The 20,129-nt window shown below is 51.3% G+C and overlaps 1 protein-coding gene across 1 annotated transcript in view; it reads right to left on the bottom strand.

Annotated features, from left to right (window-relative positions):
* The window catches only part of GTPBP4 (GTP binding protein 4), a 75,025-nt gene extending 57,105 nt beyond the window's left edge, over nucleotides 1–17,920 (bottom strand). The window contains exons 1-5 of the mRNA XM_075315470.1: nucleotides 17,818–17,920; nucleotides 15,138–15,308; nucleotides 12,795–12,898; nucleotides 12,573–12,709; nucleotides 12,354–12,454 (exon numbers count right to left, since the gene is read on the bottom strand). Of these exons, the coding sequence (XP_075171585.1) occupies nucleotides 12,354–12,454; nucleotides 12,573–12,709; nucleotides 12,795–12,898; nucleotides 15,138–15,308; nucleotides 17,818–17,865 (561 nt within the window). The 5' untranslated portion in view covers nucleotides 17,866–17,920. The remainder of the gene's footprint in view (nucleotides 1–12,353; nucleotides 12,455–12,572; nucleotides 12,710–12,794; nucleotides 12,899–15,137; nucleotides 15,309–17,817) is intronic.
* Between the last annotated feature and the right edge of the window lie 2,209 nt (nucleotides 17,921–20,129).

Below are 20,129 nucleotides of genomic sequence, written 5' to 3'. Positions count from 1 at the left end.
ACACTTAAAAGTGTAAAGCCCCTCCCCTTCTGCCTATACACCCCCCGTGCCTCACGGGCTCCTCAGTTTTGGTGCAAAAGCAAGAAGGAGGAAAAGTTATAAATTGGTTTAAAGTAAATTCAGTCCGAAGAAATTTCGGAGAACTGAAACCATTGAACATGAACAACATGTGTACACAAAGAACAACAGCCCGAAGGGAACAGGGGCGGGTGCTGGGTCTCCCAATTGGAGCTAGAAGAAAAGGAATTTACGGTAAGTAAACAAAATTCCCTTCTTTGTCGCTCCATTGGGAGACCCAGACAATTGGGACGTCCAAAAGCAGTCCCTGGGTGGGTAAAGTAAAACCCCGAAATAGAGCCGTAAAACGGCCCCTTCCTACAGGTGGGCAACCGCCGCCTGAAGGACCTGCCTTCCTAGGCTGGCATCTGCCGAAGCATAGGTATGCACCTGATAGTGTTTCGTGAAAGTGTGCAGGCTCGACCAGGTAGCTGCCTGACACCTGCTGAGCCGTAGCCTGGTGCCGCAAAGCCCAGGACGCACCCACGGCTCTGGTAGAATGGGCCCTTAGCCCTGAGGGAACCGGAAGCCCAGAAGATCGGTAAGCTTCGAGAATAGGTTCCTTGATCCACCGAGCCAGGGTTGATTTGGAAGCCTGTGACCCTTTACGCTGGCCAGCGACAAGGACAAAGAGTGCATCCGAGCGGCGCAGGGGCGCCGTACGAGAAATGTAGAGTCTGAGTGCTCTCACCAGATCTAACAAGTGCAAATCCCTTTCACATTGGTGAACTGGATGAGGACAAAAAGAGGGTAAGGAGATATCCTGATTGAGATGAAAGGGGGATACCACCTTAGGGAGAAATTCCGGAACCGGACGCAGAACCACCTTGTCCTGGTGAAACACCAGGAAAGGGGCTTTGCATGACAGCGCTGCTAGCTCAGACACTCTCCGAAGTGATGTGACTGCTACTAGGAAGGCCACTTTCTGCGAAAGGCGTGAGAGAGGAATATCCCTCATTGGCTCGAAAGGTGGTTTCTGAAGAGCCATCAGCACCCTGTTCAGATCCCAGGGTTCTAACGGCCGCTTGTAAGGAGGGACTATGTGACAAACCCCCTGCAGGAACGTGCGTACCTGTGGAAGTCTGGCTAGGCGCTTCTGAAAGAACACAGAGAGCGCTGAGACTTGTCCCTTAAGGGAGCCGAGCGACAAACCTTTTTCCAATCCGGATTGAAGGAAGGAAAGAAAAGTGGGCAAGGCAAATGGCCAGGGAGAAAAACCCTGATCAGAGCACCAAGATAAGAATATCCTCCACGTCCTGTGGTAGATCTTGGCGGACGTTGGTTTCCTAGCCTGTCTCATAGTGGCAATGACCTCTTGAGATAACCCTGAAGACGCTAGGATCCAGGACTCAATGGCCACACAGTCAGGTTGAGGGCCGCAGAATTCAGATGGAAAAACAGTCCTTGAGACAGCAAGTCTGGTCGGTCTGGTAGTGCCCACGGTTGGCCCACCGTGAGATGCCACAGATCCGGGTACCACGACCTCCTCGGCCAGTCTGGAGCGACGAGGATGGCGCGGCGGCAGTCGGACCTGATCTTGCGTAACACTCTGGGCAACAGTGCCAGAGGAGGAAACACATAAGGGAGTTGAAACTGCGACCAATCCTGAACTAAAGCGTCTGCCGCCAGAGCTCTGTGATCTTGAGACCGTGCCATGAATGTCGGGACCTTGTGGTTGTGCCGGGACGCCATTAGGTCGACGTCCGGCATCCCCCAGCGGCAACAGATCTCCTGAAACACGTCCGGGTGAAGGGACCATTCCCCTGCGTCCATGCCCTGGCGACTGAGAAAGTCTGCTTCCCAGTTTTCTACGGCCGGGATGTGAACTGCGGATATGGTGGAGGTTGTGGCTTCCACCCATAGCAGAATCCGCCGGACTTCCTGGAAGGCTTGCCGACTGCGTGTTCCGCCTTGGTGGTTGATGTATGCCACCGCTGTGGAGTTGTCCGACTGAATTCGGATCTGCTTGCCTTCCAGCCACGGCTGGAACGCCTTTAGGGCAAGATACACTGCCCTTATCTCCAGAACATTGATCTGAAGGGAGGACTCTGGCTGAGTCCAAGTACCCTGAGCCCTGTGGTGGAGAAAAAACGCTCCCCACCCTGACAGGCTCGCGTCCGTCGTGACCACAGCCCAGGATGGGGGCAGGAAGGATTTCCCCTTTGACAGAGAAGTGGGAAGAAGCCACCACTGAAGGGAAGCCTTGGCTGCCCGAGAAAGGGAGACGTTCCTGTCGAGGGACGTCGACTTCCTGTCCCATTTGCGGAGAATGTCCCATTGAAGTGGACGCAGATGAAACTGCGCAAAAGGAACTGCCTCCATTGCTGCTACCATCTTCCCTAGGAAGTGCATGAGGCGCCGCAAGGGGTGTGACTGGCCTTGAAGGAGAGATTGGACCCCTGTCTGTAGTGAACGCTGTTTGTCCAGCGGAAGCTTCACTATCGCTGAGAGAGTATGAAACTCCATGCCAAGATATGTCAGTGATTGAGCCGGTGTCAGATTTGACTTTGGAAAATTGATGATCCACCCGAAACTCTGGAGAGTCTCTAGAGCAATGCTCAGGCTGTGTTGGCATGCCACTTGAGAGGGTGCCTTGACAAGCAGATCGTCTAAGTAAGGGATCACCGAGTGTCCCTGAGAGTGCAGAACTGCTACTACTGTTGCCATGACCTTGGTGAAGACCCGTGGGGCTGTCGCCAAGCCGAAAGGCAGTGCCACGAACTGAAGGTGTTCGTCCCCTATGGCGAAACGCAGGAAGCGCTGATGCTCTGGAGCAATCGGTACGTGGAGATAAGCATCTTTGATGTCGATTGATGCTAGGAAATCTCCTTGGGACATTGAGGCGATGACGGAGCGGAGCGATTCCATCCGGAACCGCCTGTTTTTTACATGTTTGTTGAGCAGTTTTAGGTCCAGAACAGGACGGAAGGATCCGTCCTTTTTCGGCACCACGAACAAGTTGGAGTAAAAACCGTGACCCTGTTGCTGAAAAGGAACAGGGATCACCACTCCTTCTGCCTTCAGAGTGCACACCGCCTGAAGAAGAGCATCGGCTCGCTCGGGGGGCGGAGATGTTCTGAAGAACCGAGTCGGAGGACGAGAGTTGAACTCTATCCTGTAACCGTGAGACAGAATGTCTCTCACCCAACGGTCTTTTACCTGTGGCAGCCAGGCGTCGCAAAAGCGGGAAAGCCTGCCACCGACCGAGGATGCGGTGTGAGGAGGCCGAAAGTCATGAGGAGGCCGCTTTGGGAGCGGTTCCCCCGGCGGTCTTTTTAGGACGTGACTTAGACCGCCATGAATCGGAGTTCCTCTGATCCTTCTGAGGCCTTTTGGACGAGGAGAATTGAGACCTGCCCGCGGACCGAAACCTCGATTGTACCTTCCGTGGTTGAGGTCTGTTTGGTTTGGACTGGGCTAAGGATGAGTCCTTTCCCTTGGATTGTTTAATGATTTCATCCAATCGCTCACCAAACAGACGGTCGCCAGAAAATGGCAAACCGGTTAAGAACTTTTTGGAAGCAGAGTCTGCCTTCCATTCACGTAGCCACATGGCCCTGCGGACTGCCACCGAATTGGCGGATGCTACCGCCGTACGGCTCGCAGAGTCCAGGACAGCATTAATGGCGTAGGACGCAAACGCCGACGCCTGAGAGGTTAAGGACACCACTTGCGGAGCAGACGTACGTGTGACTGCATTAATCTGCGCATGACAAGCTGAGATAGCTTGGAGTGCCCATACGGCTGCGAATGCGGGAGCAAAAGACGCGCCGATAGCTTCATAGATGGATTTCAACCAGAGCTCCATCTGTCTGTCAGTGGCATCTTTGAGTGAAGCCCCATCTTCCACTGCAACTATGGATCTAGCCGCCAGTCTGGAGACTGGAGGATCCACCTTGGGACACTGAGCCCAGCCCTTGACAACGTCAGGGGGGAAGGGATAACGTGTATCCTTAAGGCGCTTGGAAAAACGCTTATCTGGACAAGCTCGGTGTTTCTGGACTGCCTCTCTGAAGTCAGAGTGATCCAGAAACGTACTCTATGTACGCTTGGGAAACCTGAAACGGAATTTCTCCTGCTGAGAAGCTGACTCCTCAATTGGAGGAGCTGGGGGAGAAATATCCAACACCTGATTGATGGTCGCTATAAGGTCATTCACTATGGCGTCACCTTCAGGTGTATCTAGGTTGAGAGCGGCCTCAGGATCAGAATCCTGATCTGCTACCTCCGCTTCATCATCCAGAGAGTCCTCATGCTGAGACCCTGAACACTGTGATGAAGTCGAGGGAATTTCCCAGCGAGCCCGCTTAGGCGGCCTGGGACTGCGGTCCGTGTCAGAGACCTCACCCTGGGACCTATGGGTCACCCCAGGAGCACTTTGCTGCTCCAACTGAGGGGGGCCTGGGGTCAATGATTCAACAGTGCCCGTGGCCTGAGTAACCGGTCTGGACTGTAAGGCTTCTAGTATCCTAGCAGACCATTTATCCATAGTCTCAGACAGTTTGTCAGCAAACACTGCAAACTCCGTCCCTGTCACCTGGACAGTGGTAGCAGGTGGTTCCACCTGGGCCACCAGTAGCAGAGGCTCCGGCTGAGTAAGTGCCACAGGGGCCGAGCATTGCACACAATGAGGATCGGTGGAACCTGACGGTAGTATAGCTGCACATGAGGTACAGGTTGCAAAGTAAGCCTGTGCTTTGGCACCCTTGCTTTTTGCGGACGACATGCTGTTGTCTCCTCTGAGTACAATCCAGGAGGGTATATAGCCAAAAATCAACAGTGCGACCGTACAGTGTAAATGTATAGCATATAAGCATATATATATATATATATATATGTACACTTCGGCACTCAGTGGGGCCAGCACCCAGGTGCTGCTTACCGACCGCTCAAAGCGGTTGTGTGATCACCAGATTCCCTGCCTGGGCCTCCCAGAGCCGTGTTATCTCTCCTCTCCAGCGTCAGAAGTGCCGACAGGAATGGCTGCCAGCGTTCTGTGGGGAGGAGGGGGCCGTGGGCGTGCCCTAGAAAGTGCGGGAATCTGATGCCCCACTGTGCTGAGTGAGGGGGGAGGAGGATACAAAGTATGCTCCAGCCCTCAGCGCTGACGTCCTGTGCAGCGTCCCGCCCTTCCCCTGACTGGCAGGCCTGGGGGCGGGAATATGCGATACTAGGCCGCAAAAGCCGGGGACTAAAGTTATAAGCGCGGCCGGCAAATAAGCGCGGCCGGCGCGGTAGTCCCCGGCGCACTAACACACCCAGCAGTGCTGCAGTGTGTATGGCACAAGCGCTCCATGCGCGGTTCCCCAGGGGGACACAGAGTACCTCACAGTAGCAGGGACTTGTCCCTGACGATACCCGGCTCCTGTCCAGCAGATTCCCCAGGGGCTGCGGAGGGAGCACGGTCCCAGTGCCTGGAGACCGATTAGGATCCCACTTCACCCAGAGCCTATTAAGGGATGGGGAAGGAAAACAGCATGTGGCTCCTGCCTATGTACCCGCAATGGGTACCTCAACCTTAACAGCACCGCCGACCAGAGTGGGGTGAGAAGGGAGCATGCTGGGGGCCCTGTTATGGGCCCTCTTTTCTTCCATCCGACATAGTCAGCAGCTGCTGCTGACTAAGATGTGGAGCTATGCGTGGATGTCAGCCTCCTTCGCACAAAGCATAAAAACTGAGGAGCCCGTGAGGCATGGGGGGTGTATAGGCAGAAGGGGAGGGGCTTTACACTTTTAAGTGTAATACTTTGTGTGGCCTCCGGAGGCAGAAGCTATACACCCAATTGTCTGGGTCTCCCAATGGAGCGACAAAGAAAAAATCTGTTTGGAGGGATGGAAGAGAATTCTATCCTGTAGCCGTGAGATATGATGTCTCTCACCCACTGATCGGAGACTTGCTTTAACCAAGCGTCGCCAAAGTGGGAGAGCCTGCCACCGACTAAGGACGTGGTTGGAGCGGGCCGAGAGTCATGAGGAAGCTGCCTTCTGCGGACGCACTTTTGGGCGCCAGTTGGATTTCTGATCCTTGGCTGAGTTAGCGGACGAGGCGGAAGGCTTAGAGGATGACCAGTTGGAGGAACGAAAGGAACGAAACCTCGATTGATTCCTACCCTGGGCGGATTTCCTGGTCTTGGTTTGTGGCATGGAAGTACTCTTCCCGCCAGTAGCTTCTTTAATGATTTCATCCAGCTGTTCACCAAACAGTAGGAACCTATAAAGATGTGAGTGAACCAGCCAATATAAAAGTATATAATCTTTATTGAAAAATTTGTTAAAAGACAAACACATAAAACAGACAATGATGAGGACACATACAATTAACCTCAGGTGAACCAAAATATACAAGCAATAAATAGCATAAGTGCATAATGGTCATGTATCGGAAAAAGTGTGCACCAGAAAGGGGTGCTGTCAAAGTTTCTTTAAAGAGCCAATAGTCTTTAGGTAGATGAAGAGTGTCCCAAAGAACACCAATAAGATGGAACTGTATTAAATTTCAAGCTAAACAAAGCTTTTTTCTTCATTAAAGACTAAATGTATGAGAGCCACAATCCCATTGCTACAAAACGTGGCATATAACAGGGGAAACAAAGAATACATGTGTCTATGATATTAACAGGATATAATCCTATAAGATGCAAACATAATAGTTTATGAAAAGCGAATCCTGAATGGATCAGGTGGTATAACCACAACAATGTTTCCAAATGCCTACAGTCCCAAAAAGGGGAGAAGCAAGATCTCAACCATACATGTAAAGAAAAGGCAGAAACTGACACAAAAAAAAAAAAAAAAAAAAAAAAAAAAAGTGTCAAAATATAACACTTTTTTCCACAGGGCTAGACTAGGAGGCCATATTCCCAGTGTTATAACAGATAAAGAGGCGGAATGGCTGCATTACCACAGTACTATACCTTTACAAGGAAACAGAGTCAGCCATAGGACCGACCCAAACACTGTGGTGAATCCACAAAAACACACACCAGAAGGGTGTTACAGGGCCCAGACTAAAAAGCCATATTCCCGGTGCTATAGCCGACAGAAAGGCGGCATGGCTGCAATACCACAGTAAAATACCCCTACAAGGGAACAAAGTCAGCCATAAGAACCAACCTTAGCACTGAGTGGCAAGCCCACAAAGACACAGACCAGGAAGATAATAACCTGAGGATAAAGGTACCCCGACACGTGTTTCGCAGAAAAGCTTCTTCCCCTTGTTCCCTTGTAGGGGTATTTTACTGTGGTATTGCAGCCATGCCGCCTTTCTGTCGGCTATAGCACCGGGAATATGGCTTTTTAGTCTGGGCCCTGTAACACCCTTCTGGTGTGTGTTTTTGTGGATTCACCACAGTGTTTGGGTCGGTCCTATGGCTGACTCTGTTTCCTTGTAAAGGTATAGTACTGTGGTAATGCAGCCATTCCGCCTCTTTATCTGTTATAACACTGGGAATATGGCCTCCTAGTCTAGCCCTGTGGAAAAAAGTGTTATATTTTGACACTTTTTTTTTTTTTTTTTTTGTGTCAGTTTCTGCCTTTTCTTTACATGTATGGTTGAGATCTTGCTTCTCCCCTTTTTGGGACTGTAGGCATTTGGAAACATTGTTGTGGTTATACCACCTGATCCATTCAGGATTCGCTTTTCATAAACTATTATGTTTGCATCTTATAGGATTATATCCTGTTAATATCATAGACACATGTATTCTTTGTTTCCCCTGTTATATGCCACGTTTTGTAGCAATGGGATTGTGGCTCTCATACATTTAGTCTTTAATGAAGAAAAAAGCTTTGTTTAGCTTGAAATTTAATACAGTTCCATCTTATTGGTGTTCTTTGGGACACTCTTCATCTACCTAAAGACTATTGGCTCTTTAAAGAAACTTTGACAGCACCCCTTTCTGGTGCACACTTTTTCCGATACATGACCATTATGCACTTATGCTATTTATTGCTTGTATATTTTGGTTCACCTGAGGTTAATTGTATGTGTCCTCATCATTGTCTGTTTTATGTGTTTGTCTTTTAACAAATTTTTCAATAAAGATTATATACTTTTATATTGGCTGGTTCACTCACATCTTTATAGGTTCCTACTGCTTAAATGAGTGTAGCTATCTTTACTTTTTGGTCATTCAATTGGTTCTTTGTTCACCAAACAGCCGTGAACCAGCAAAAGGGAGCCCAGCAAGAAACTTCTTGGAAGAAGCATCTGCCTTCCACTCTCGAAGCCACAAAATCCTGCGGATAACAAGAGAATTAGCTGAAGCCACCGCAGTGTGGTGAGCAGCCTCTAGCATGGCAGACATGGCATAAGATGAAAAAGCTGAAGCCTGAGCAGTTAAGGTAACCATCTCAGGCATAGATTCCTTGGTGAGGGAATGCATCTCCTCCAGAGAAGCAGAGATGGCTTTGAGAGCCCACACTGCTGCAAAAGTCGGGGAAAACGCGGCCCCCGCAGCTTCATACACAGATTTGGCCAGAAGGTCAATCTGACGGTCAGTGGAATCCTTAAGAGAGGTGCCGTCAGCCACCGACACAACGGTCCAAGCTGAGAGCCTAGACACCGGAGGGTCTACCTTTCGGGAGTGAGACCGCTCCTTGACCACCTCAGGTGGAAATGGAAACCAGTCATCAGAACCACGCTTTGGAAAGCGTTTGTCAGGGCAGGCCCTGGGTTTGGTCACAGCGGTCTGAAAACTGGAGTGGTTAAAGAACACACTCTTCACTCTCTTAGGCGAGGTAAACTGATGTTTTTCTGCCAAAGAGAGTTGCTCCTCTGACACTGGCGGATTGAGATCCAGCACAGAATTAATAGAAGCAATCAAATCACTAAGGTCCGAGTCACCCTCAGAGAAATCGATGGGATACATAGCCTCCGAGCCCCCAGTGAGGGCATCCTCCTCATCTTGAGAGTCAGCTCTTGAGACAGAGCCGTGGGATGGGGAGGGGGAGGAAACCTTGCGCCTTCTCTTAGAAGGACGGGGTCTGGGATCAGATGATGAATCCTCCGTGAGCTCTGATGGACGGAGGTCAGAGGATAGGAGTCCTCTGTCAAGAGTATTAGAGGCATCCTGTGAGGGGGGCTGATGCATATTCAAAGTCCTGGACAAAAGTCCCATGGACTCAGCAAATGACTGGGATATGGACCTAGAAAAGGACTCTACCCAGGCCGGGGGTTCAGTCACAGGTGCAGCAGCAGCAGCCTGAGAGACCACTGGGGGTGAGACTCCAGGCTGTGGCACCGCCAAGTTAGAGCAACCATCACAGTGTGGATAAATGCTCGGCTCAGGCAGCAGGAGCTTACATGCAGTGCATGCAGAATAAAGCTTTGGAGCCTTGCTCCTTGTGTGAGACATGCTGCTGGAGTGGGGGCTTTGCAGAGAATGAACCCCAGGGAGAATATACAGAGGTCCACAACCGGAGACCGGCTGTGGCTTACCAGACCGCTGAGCGCGGTGTTGTGTGCCCTCCAGATCCCAAAGCCCGGTCCCCCCAGTGCGCAGCACCTCAGCAGAGATGCAGAATGCAGGATGTCCCAGAGCAGAGTGAACTCTGCCTGAGAAATGGCCGCCGGAGCGGAGAGGGGGCGGGACTAGGGGCGTTCCTATAAAAGAGCGGGAACTGGAGGGCTATAGAGACCTGCAGGGAAGGAGGGACGCCCCAGCAGTGGGGAGTGTCCCTCCCCTGTGTAGAACGGCCGCCGGGAGGAGCCGAACCTGTCCCTCTGCATGAGTGACATGCGAGGGCAGGAAAACGAAACTAGGCCTCCGGCGAAGCCGGGGCCTAAATTTAATCGGCGAGGCCGACAAGCAGGCACCATCGGCGCGGTTCTCTGGCAAAAGCTGGAGAACCCGCCGGAAAAGTTAAAAACAATCACATACAGCATACTCTCCCCATACAATAAAGAACCGGGACCCCCAACATAAACGTCTCAGGTACTTAGCTGCTGAGACGCAGGGCCATGTCCCTGGGGATGAGTGCTCCGGTCCAACAGAATCCTCAAGGGGCTGTGGATGGAGACCGGACTCCTGCCAGGCATGGAGACCGTGCTGGCTCCCACTTCAAGCCAGAGCCCAGAAGGGATGGTGAAGGAGCGCGGCATGTAAGGCTTCAGCCTTGTAAATCAACCTTAACAACACCGCCGACACAGTGGGGTGAGAAGGGACATGGCGGGAGTGTAGACATGGACCCGCTTTTCTTCAAACTCTTTCCAAAAGTCAAACAAATCAGATGAGAATGCATGTGTGGATGTATGACCGCCTGAACACAAAGCGATAAACTGGCTAGGACTGGCTACCAGGGGGTGTATAAGCTCAGAGGGAGGAGCTACACTTTTAAGTGTAGTACTTTGTGTGTCCTCCGGAGCCAGAAGCTAAACACCCATGGTCTGGGTCTCCCAAAGGAATGATAAAGAAAGACAAATTAGCGTGTCGCTTTAAATCCAAGTCCCCTGCCCCCGTTCCTATACTCGCCCTCCAGAGTCTTCATCCTTTTTTGGCACCACCTATAACTTCTGACTGGCCATAAGTCAGATGGCCTCAATTCAGATCTATGAGAGCAAGATCGAGGCTCTTATGGAGTTGTATTGCTCTGTCACCTCCAGCGCACTCCATGAAACACCGGAGCGCGCTGGCAGGCTACAAATCATATAATGACAACAGCAATGCTGGAAAAAGATGAAGACGATTGCAAATGAGTATAAACACAGGGGCAGGGGACTTACACATTTAAAGAGAACCTGTCACCACTTTTTTGGACATTCTAATATGCTGTATAAAAGAGCCCAGGCCGCTGTTACAACATAAACACTTTATAATACTTACCTTACGGTCACTCAGCGGTGAAATAGGGCCAGATGGGCGTCTCCGTTGTCGGCGCCTCCTTTTGCGGCCATCTTCGTCCTCTTTCTGAAGCCTGTGTGCATGATGTGGCTACGGCTGCCGGCGAGTGTGGATGACGTCGGACCGGTCATGCACTGTGGCTAGAGAAGTAGGAGGACGAAGATGGCCGAAAGAGGCGACTCCAGCACCGGAGAACGGAGACGCCCATATGGCCCTATTCCACCGCAGAACGACTGTTAGGTGAGTATTATAAAGTGTTTTTAGGTTGTCACAGCAGCCTGGGCTCTTATATACAGCATTCTAACATGCTGTATATAAGAGCCCGGTGGTGGTGGCCGCAGCTTATAGGCTAAAAAAGTGGTGACAGGTTCCCTTTAAAGCCCCATTCTAGCTGTGCAATGAAGAAAAAAAAAAACCCCGCTGGAGTGGTGCCTTAATATTTTTATATTACAGTTAGCCCATATGTAAAATAAAAAAAAAAAAAAAAAAAAAAAAAAAAAAAGAGGATAAAATCCCTTTAACTGTGGCATCTCATACACAGAGCAAAACACAGGACAATACATCGTCATATAAGTGGAGCAGGCACACAATCAGCAATAGCAAATAAGCCTCACGTTCTCATCAGATAAGTATCTTATGTTTCACTATCAAATAATCCCCAAATAACAAAAGAGTGGAACCTTGGTTTAAGAGTAACTTGGTTTGAGAGCGTTTTGCAAGACAAGCAAAGCTTTTTACAAATGTGTAACTTGGTTTAAGAGCAATGATTTGCAAGACGAGCAAATACTCACCGTGCACACGTCTGGCTCTGTCCTTTCACCGCACTCTGGCCACTTCTGGAGTGTTCTGTGTAAACTTACTGGAGGTAACCTTCTGTACATATGTGCTGTATACAGTATACCATTGTACAGTATATACTATATAACATGTCTATCAATTTGAAGATACAGTTCTGTACTTTCTGCTATTCAGTACAGCACATTGCTTGTACTGTAATTGCCTGTGCAGTATTCCTATCCCACATTTGGTTTAGTTCTGCCCTTATTTTGAGGAGAATAGATTTGGGGTGTTTTTTTGTATACTATACTAGAATAAAAGGTTGTCATATTTATACATCATTTTTGCTCTCTATAGTGCATCTCTCACACACCAACAATTCTATTGAAAGCTAAAGTGCAGTTTAATTTGTTTGTGTTTTTTTTACTGTACAGTATTTTGTATTAGTGTACTGTAATAATAATTATCTGAATACACTACATTATTTTGTATTACTGAAATAAGTTTGTATAAATACAGTAAATATTCTTGTGTTGTGGAACAATTTGTCTGTGTTACAATTATTTCCTATGAGAAAATTCACTTTGATGTAAGAGTAACTTGGTTTAAGAGCACACTCCCGGAACCAATTATGCTCGTAATCCGAGGTTCCACTGTTATAACGCAGATTATAATAACCTTATTGATGAAGCTGGATTTCCCGACATTTGGGTAACCGCAGAGAAGCAGGGTACGAGTGTTGGGGTCGATGCTTGGCAAACGGGAGAGATGCTGACGTACTGTAAAGAGAAAAGGAAAGAGGATAAAGTTTGCGTCTGAATGACCTTTGTGTGTGACATAGACCGAGGTCTGAATGCTCCTCTCGTATCTCCAGAAACATGGCCACGGTGGAGTTACCTTGCTCCAGGTATTCCAGGCTCTGCTTCTGCCTCTTGATGATGGTGCACATGCGCCCCAGAGCCGCCCTCTTCAGCTGTTTACAGCGGTACAAGGAGTCTCCATATTTCATCAGCCGCACGTAATCCTTGGCCACACTAAGACACAACATAAGAAAGGTCACAAGAGCTCAATAAGTACATCACTGGAGAAAAGGGTCCATGTGAAAGTGGAAAGCCTTACTTGTCAACCAGGTTCTTGGCGATGTTTATTTGCCCCAGCGCCAGCTTGTAGTGGTCCTTATCGTAAAGGACGTTCATTAAATCTGCATAAAACGGATGCACGTCCTGGGGAGAAAAACACAGTGATGTATGCAGGACGACGGAAAACACAGTACCCTCCTAATGCCCTCTACCTCAGCTGGGGAACAACACAGGGGTGTCATCACAAGAGATAAGCAGATGCCAGAGTCTGGTCACTGCCTACTAGCCCCTCCTCTAACGAGAGAGAAAAAAAAGCATGCTCAGTAGAACTGATAATGCATGTATATGGAGGATGGGAGGCACAAGAATAGGCGGCTCTACCAAAGGTCTGTGCAGACCTCAAAACTACTAATATTGACTTTGTCCACTTTGGAGCATTCCTTTAATTGGAGAAAAAAGTAAATAAAATAAAAAGTCCCATTGGAACTAGATGATCACTAGTGAGGAGCGAGCAGTCAAATCTTTGTTCTACATCGGAAAAAGAAAATTGATTGTGTTGTCATTTTTAGAAATAAGGCTATGTGCGCACGTTGCGTACAGTTCACTGCAGAACTTTCTGCAGCGATCTGAAGAGCACATGTACGCTTTAAATCGCTGCAGAAATGTCCGTAGTGAAGCCGATTCCATGCGCTCTGCCTGCAGCTCCTCCCATAGACAGAGCAGGAGCTGCCGGCAAAGCGCACGGAAGAAGTGACATGTCACTTTTTACGCAGCGCTTCGGCAATAGCCGAAGCGCTGCGCTCTAAAACGCCACGTGCGCACGTCCCCTGCACAATCTCCATAGACTGTGCAGGGGACGCAGGACGCATGCAGTTACGCTGCGCTACAAAGCGCAGCGTAACTGCATGTATATACGCAACGTGCGCACATAGCCTAAACGTTTGCTTTTCACCGGATGAGTTGGCCGTTTTATTGGTAGCATGTTGGAACACAAGCAATTTATTCTTTTCAAAACCAACCAAATGTCACCAAGTTCCCATGAAGAGTGTTCCGGGCATTTTTGGTGTTGCAGAAGGTTTCCAGCACTTCTTAGCAGACTTGCTAAATTACATTACTTGCGTTGTTTTCACTGCTTTTCTGCTGCAGTGTGCAGACGTAGAAAAATCCAATTCACCTTCCTAGAACTTTAAGACGCTGAATTTCATGGACACAAATAAGCAGCAGGGAAAACAGGGCAGATGCCAGCTGTGTAATACTGTACCACTCCACGCACCCGACGCCCCCCCACTGGCACCCCCTCCTCCTCCACACACCAGGCCCCCTGCCTCCACACGCAGCTCCCTCCATGCACCCAGCGCCGTCCCACCCCTCCTTCACGCACCCAGCGCCGTCCCCCCCCCCCTCCTTCACGCACCCGGCACACCCCACACCCCCCCTCCTTCACGCACCCGGCACACCCCACACCCCCCCTCCTTCACGCACCCGGCACACACCCCCCCCCCTCCACGCACCCGGCACTCCCCCCCTTCCTTCACGCACCCCCCCTCCTTCACGCACCCGGCACCCCCCCCTCCTTCACGCACCCGGCACCCCCCCCCTCCTTCACGCACCCGGCACCCCCCCCCCCTCCTTCACGCACCCGGCACACCCCCCCCCCCCCTCCTTCACGCACCCGGCACACCCCCCCCCCCCCTCCTTCACGCACCCGGCACCCCCACTCCCCACTTGGCACCCCCCCACCCGGCACCCCACCCCTCCTCCACGCACACAGTCTTACTTCCCCCCCTGCTACACGCACCCGGTACCCGCCCTCACCCCAGCCTCCTCTACACACCCGGCGCTGCCATCACCCCAGCCTCCTCCACACACCCAGCGCCGCCCTCACCCACCCATCCTCCACGCGCCCAGCAAGCCCCCCCCCCCCCCCCATCCTCCACGCACCAGGTGTCCCATGTAAAACATACTTGTTCTTCTTAAGTAGGGAAAGTGTTAGAACAGGGAAAATGAAAGCACAGCTGTTGTGATCTCTGGGGGGGGGTCCTGAAGTTGGGACCACTGGCAAGCTGACATCCCCCATTTAGGACCTTTGGAATAAAATGTCTCCTGCAGCAGCTTGAGATTTTGGCTATTAGATGCGTCCATGGTGGCTCTCACAAAGGTTCATAATGTGGAAATCTTAGAAAAAACCTCTAAGGCGCTGACGACAATTGTGTCAAATCCTGGTCATAGCCAGTGAAGGTGTGCGAAAATGCACGTCACGTGACCTCTGTTAGCCAATCACTGACTGAGTGGTGCGCCATCCTGCACACAACCTGCAGTCGTCCAGTATACGGCCCTGTGTGCCCACATACCAGCAGATGGAAAACCCAAAACACCGACTTACATCCAATTTCGGGAAATCTGTGAGAATCTGAGAGAGGCGGTCGTGGTAATTCTGCTGGGTGAACTTCACTTTCCGCATATAAAAATGCCGGATCCGGTTGATCTGATAATGTTTGTGGATGACCGTCGGCGTCTTTCTTTGGGTCTTGGACAACGTGAGGTCTATGAAGTCCTGCAAGACACGGGCATGAAGGGTTAATCATATGACATTACTCCCAGCGGACATTGAATGCAACTCAGCCAGACCCTGGCATTATAGAAAAACTAATTATGGGACAATTGTGTAAAAATGGCCGCTTGAGACAGATGTCCAGTCATACATTACCATGGTGACCAGTGTACAATCCGATAATGGCCCTCACTGATCATATATGGTGGAATCTGGGCCAAATCCTCAGTGTACTGAGTCCAACCGCCCCAAATGGCACAACGTAGTGATAACTGGGGCAGAAATCAGGGCAGCGCGCTGTGTGAGGCGACATCGGAGCTCAGACCAACATGTACGGTGTCGCCACATTTTATACAAATTGTGAATTTTTATTGCAACATTCAATATTAGATAAGAGCAGGCGACCGATGTCGCAACCAAATGTAGATTTCTGAGCAAATTTTAACTTTCCTTACATTGTAAAAATTGGTGCAAATCATTGAGATGACGATGGCAGAACACTCACAAACGCACTCATACACGTCACACCAAAAAGGTTCCCTGTGCCCCCCATCGTCATCCCTTTTACGTTTTGGTGCAGTTAATAAAAACATTGGCTCCAAGCTATGAAGATCGGCCATGTCCTCACTGGTCCTGGTGAGGGGGCGAAGACGCTGCAGATTTATTGGTGCCGCCTCTTACTGAATCTAGAGAGTCAGACGTGGATCATGCTGTCCGTTTTCCTCACTAGAAACCTGCTGGAGCCTGATCTGTGGTATAGCGGAGGCCACAACTCATCATTAATGCAGAGCAAAAGGACACCAGAAGCCGAAACACTTCACCATAGCACACCGGAAAAAAAGGGAGGCTTGCATAGCGGGGGGGAATGGGAGGCTTGCATAGCGGGGGGGGGGAATGGGAGGCTTGCATAGCGGGGGGGGGGGGAATGGGAGGCTTGCATAGCGGGGGGGGGGGGAATGGGAGGCTTGCATAGCGGGGGGGGGGGGAATGGGAGGCTTGCATAGCGGGGGGGGGGAATGGGAGGCTTGCATAGCGGGGGGGGGGGGGGAATGGGAGGCTTGCATAGCGGGGGGGGGGGAATGGGAGGCTTGCATAGCGGGGGGGGGGAATGGGAGGCTTGCATAGCGGGGGGGGGGGGAATGGGAGGCTTGCATAGCGGGGGGGGGAATGGGAGGCTTGCATAGCGGGGGGGGGAATGGGAGGCTTGCATAGCGGGGGGGGGAATGGGAGGCTTGCATAGCGGGGGGGGGAATGGGAGGCTTGCATAGCGGGGGGGGAATGGGAGGCTTGCATAGCGGGGGGGGAATGGGAGGCTTGCATAGCGGGGGGGGGAATGGGAGGCTTGCATAGCGGGGGGGGGAATGGGAGGCTTGCATAGCGGGGGGGGGAATGGGAGGCTTGCATAGCGGGGGGGGGAATGGGAGGCTTGCATAGCGGGGGGGGGAATGGGAGGCTTGCATAGCGGGGGGGGGAATGGGAGGCTTGCATAGCGGGGGGGGGGGGAATGGGAGGCTTGCATAGCGGGGGGGGGAATGGGAGGCTTGCATAGCGGGGGGGGGGGAATGGGAGGCTTGCATAGCGGGGGGGGGAATGGGAGGCTTGCATAGCGGGGGGGGGAATGGGAGGCTTGCATAGCGGGGGGGGGGAATGGGAGGCTTGCATAGCGGGGGGGGGGGGGGGAATGGGAGGCTTGCATAGCGGGGGGGGGAATGGGAGGCTTGCATAGCGGGGGGGGGGAATGGGAGGCTTGCATAGCGGGGGGGGGGGGGGGAAATGAGGGGCTAGCAGTGCCCTGGGGGGAGGAGAGGCTGGCAGCGCCCTTTGGGGGAAAAGAGGGGAGGCTGGCGGCATGTTGGGGGAGAGAAAGGGGATGCTGCTGCCGCCACCCGGGGGGGGGGTTCTTTGAGAAGAAGAGGCTGGCGGCACCCGGGGGGGGGGATGACCAGGGGGAGAAGGGGAGGCTGCAGGCGCCCAGGAAGGATGGGGGAGAAGGGGGGGCTAGCGGCACCCGGAACCCCAAGGAGGAGAAGGGGAGGCTCCTGGCACTCAGGGGTGATGGGGGAGAAGAAGGGGAGGCTGGCGGGCTACCGCACCCCAAGGAGGAGAAGGGGGGCTGCCGGCACCCTGAGGAGGAGAAGGGGAGGCTGGAATCTGAGGGAGAAAGTGGCATTGTCTCCACCTCCTGCAGCTGGCACTGCGCACACAGATAGGTGGGCACCAGTATTTTTATGGAGGAATCATGTGAACTGGGAGAATGGGGGACGTGGCATCACTTTGAGGAGGGTATAGGGGCAGAGCCTATGTGTGACCGTCCTGACTGCATTATTGGGGACCCCCATGTCACATGGTACATCCCGATCCCATCACGCTTTAGAGACCGCACCACACACCAGCCTGACTACAGCTGTGCCCACATGTCCGCCCTCCACGTGTCTCCCTGCGGGCAGTCTCCAGCCGCTCGGCCGCTGCCCCCTCCTATGTCGCCTATGTCTGTGCACGTCGCTCCCGTTACCTTGGCGGGCGGCACCACCGTGATCTTCTTGAAGTTGTACAGCGCCATGTCTGCGGCCCGTCCTGTCCCGGCCCGACCAGAGTGGAAAAGACAGGAAGCGAGCACGTGTGCACTGACGGAAGCGGAAATGGTAGGGAAAGGTCATAGCCGCCATCTTGGATGAGGGCAGCTCTGCCAACAGTTGTTATGGAGTGACGTTCTCGGCGCGGGGAGCACGTGCTTCTGGGCCGTGCGCAGCTTGTGTCCTGGTGTGGGCTCCATTCACACAGGGGAGTGTCCATATATTTTTGTTTATATTTTGCGGAGTTTTCAGAGCAGAAACTCTCCAATTAAAACATCTTATTTTTTGAAAGTTTTTCCAAAAACTCAGTCTTCCTTGGCGGATGTCAGTGGGGGCACCTCCAGTCGGCGGCATTAGGCTACTTTCACACATCCGGTTTTTGCTCTGCGGCACAATACGGCGCTCTGCAGAAAAACCGCAAACGTTTTTTTTTGCTGCTGGATGCGGGTTTTTTTGCATAGACTTACATTAGTGCCGTATTGTGCCGCATGGGCTTGCGTTCGGTCCGGTTTTTTGCCGCATGCGGCAGATTTAGCTGACGCCGCGGCCGGATGGAACGCTGCCTGCAACGTTTTTTGCTCCGGCAAAAAAAAACGCATCGCGCCGCATCCGGCCGCTGCGGCGCATTTTTCAATGCATGCCTATGGACGCCGGATGCGTCGCGATGCGGAAAAAAAACGCATCCGGCCGCCGCATGCGGTTTCTTCCACTGCGCATGCTCAGTAGCATGCCGCAACCGGAAAAAAACGGACCGGCCGCATGTAAAAACTTTTGCAAAGGATGCAGTGTTTTCGCCGCATCCGTTGCAGAGGTTTCACAGCCGGATTGAGCCGCAGTGCTCAAACCGGATGTGTGAAAGTAGCCTTAGTGACCCGCGGTTGCGTCCCCCATGGGCCGATTGCCACAATTTAAACAGAATGTGTCATGAAAAAGAATTCATAAAACTGATGACATTTGAAAAACAATGTAAACAGTTTTGATATTTTCCACTTGTAAACTCTAGTCTAGAGGGAGCTACTGCTGAAATGTACATGGACTATATCATAACTGGGATTAGATGCACAGACTGTATCACGCGATGGGATTAGATACAGGGTTTAGCAAAGTGTATCACACCCTGGGATTATACAGTACTTGTGTAGTGTATCACACGATAGGATTACATAGAAGGCTCAGTGGAGTGTATCACACACTAGGATTAGATACGCAAACTGTCCTCGGTTTAGATACATGGACTGTATTCCCCACTGGTACAAGATACGTCAAATTCAGCACACGCTGGGATTAGATATGCAGACCGCATCATGTGATGTGATTAGATACAAAGAGTGTATGACATATGATGGGATTAGATGCATGGCTCAGCGGACCTTATCACACATAATGGGTTTAGATGCATGGCTCAGTGGACCACATCACACATAATGGTATTAGATGCACAGCTCAGTGGACCGTATCACAAATGATGCAATTAGGTGCATGGCTCAGCAGACTGTATCACACATAATGGTATTAGATGTACAGCTCAGTGGACCGTATCACACATGATGGGATTAGGTGCATGGCTCAGTAGACTGTATCACAAATAATGGGATTAGGTGCATAACTCAGCAGACTATAACACACATAATGGTATTAGATGCACGGCTCAGTGGACCGTATCACACATGATGGGATTAGATGCACGGCTCAGCGGATCGTATCATACAAGATGGGTTTAGATGCATGGTTCAGCGGACCGTGTCACACATGATGTGATTAGATGATCAGTTTAGTAGTCTGTGTCACACATGATGGGATTAGATGCACAGCTCTGCAGACCGTATCACACATGATGGGATTAGATGCACAGCTCTGCAGACCGTATCACACATGATGGGATTAGATGCATCTAATTCTATCATGTGTGATACAGTCTGCTGAGCCATGCATCTAATCCCATCATGTGTGACACAGTCTACTAAACTGTTCATCTAATCCCATCATGTGTGACACGGTCCGCTGAACCATGCATCTAATCCCATCATGTGTGATACGGTCTGCAGAGCTGTGCATCTAATCCCATCATGTGTGATACAGTCTGCAGAGCTGTGCATCTAATCCCATCATGTGTGACACAGACTACTAAACTGTTCATCTAATCCCATCATGTGTGACACGGTCCGCTGAACCATGCATCTTAAGCCTGCTTTACACCTTACAATTAGGTCTGCGATCTCGTATGCGATGTGACACGCCCAGGTCGCATATG

Source organism: Anomaloglossus baeobatrachus, chromosome 6, assembly GCF_048569485.1.
Source record: "Anomaloglossus baeobatrachus isolate aAnoBae1 chromosome 6, aAnoBae1.hap1, whole genome shotgun sequence".
In the NCBI taxonomy this organism is placed as follows: Eukaryota; Metazoa; Chordata; class Amphibia; order Anura; family Aromobatidae; genus Anomaloglossus; species Anomaloglossus baeobatrachus.
Note: the sequence above shows the minus strand (reverse complement) of the source record. Positions and strands in the feature narration are given on the sequence as shown.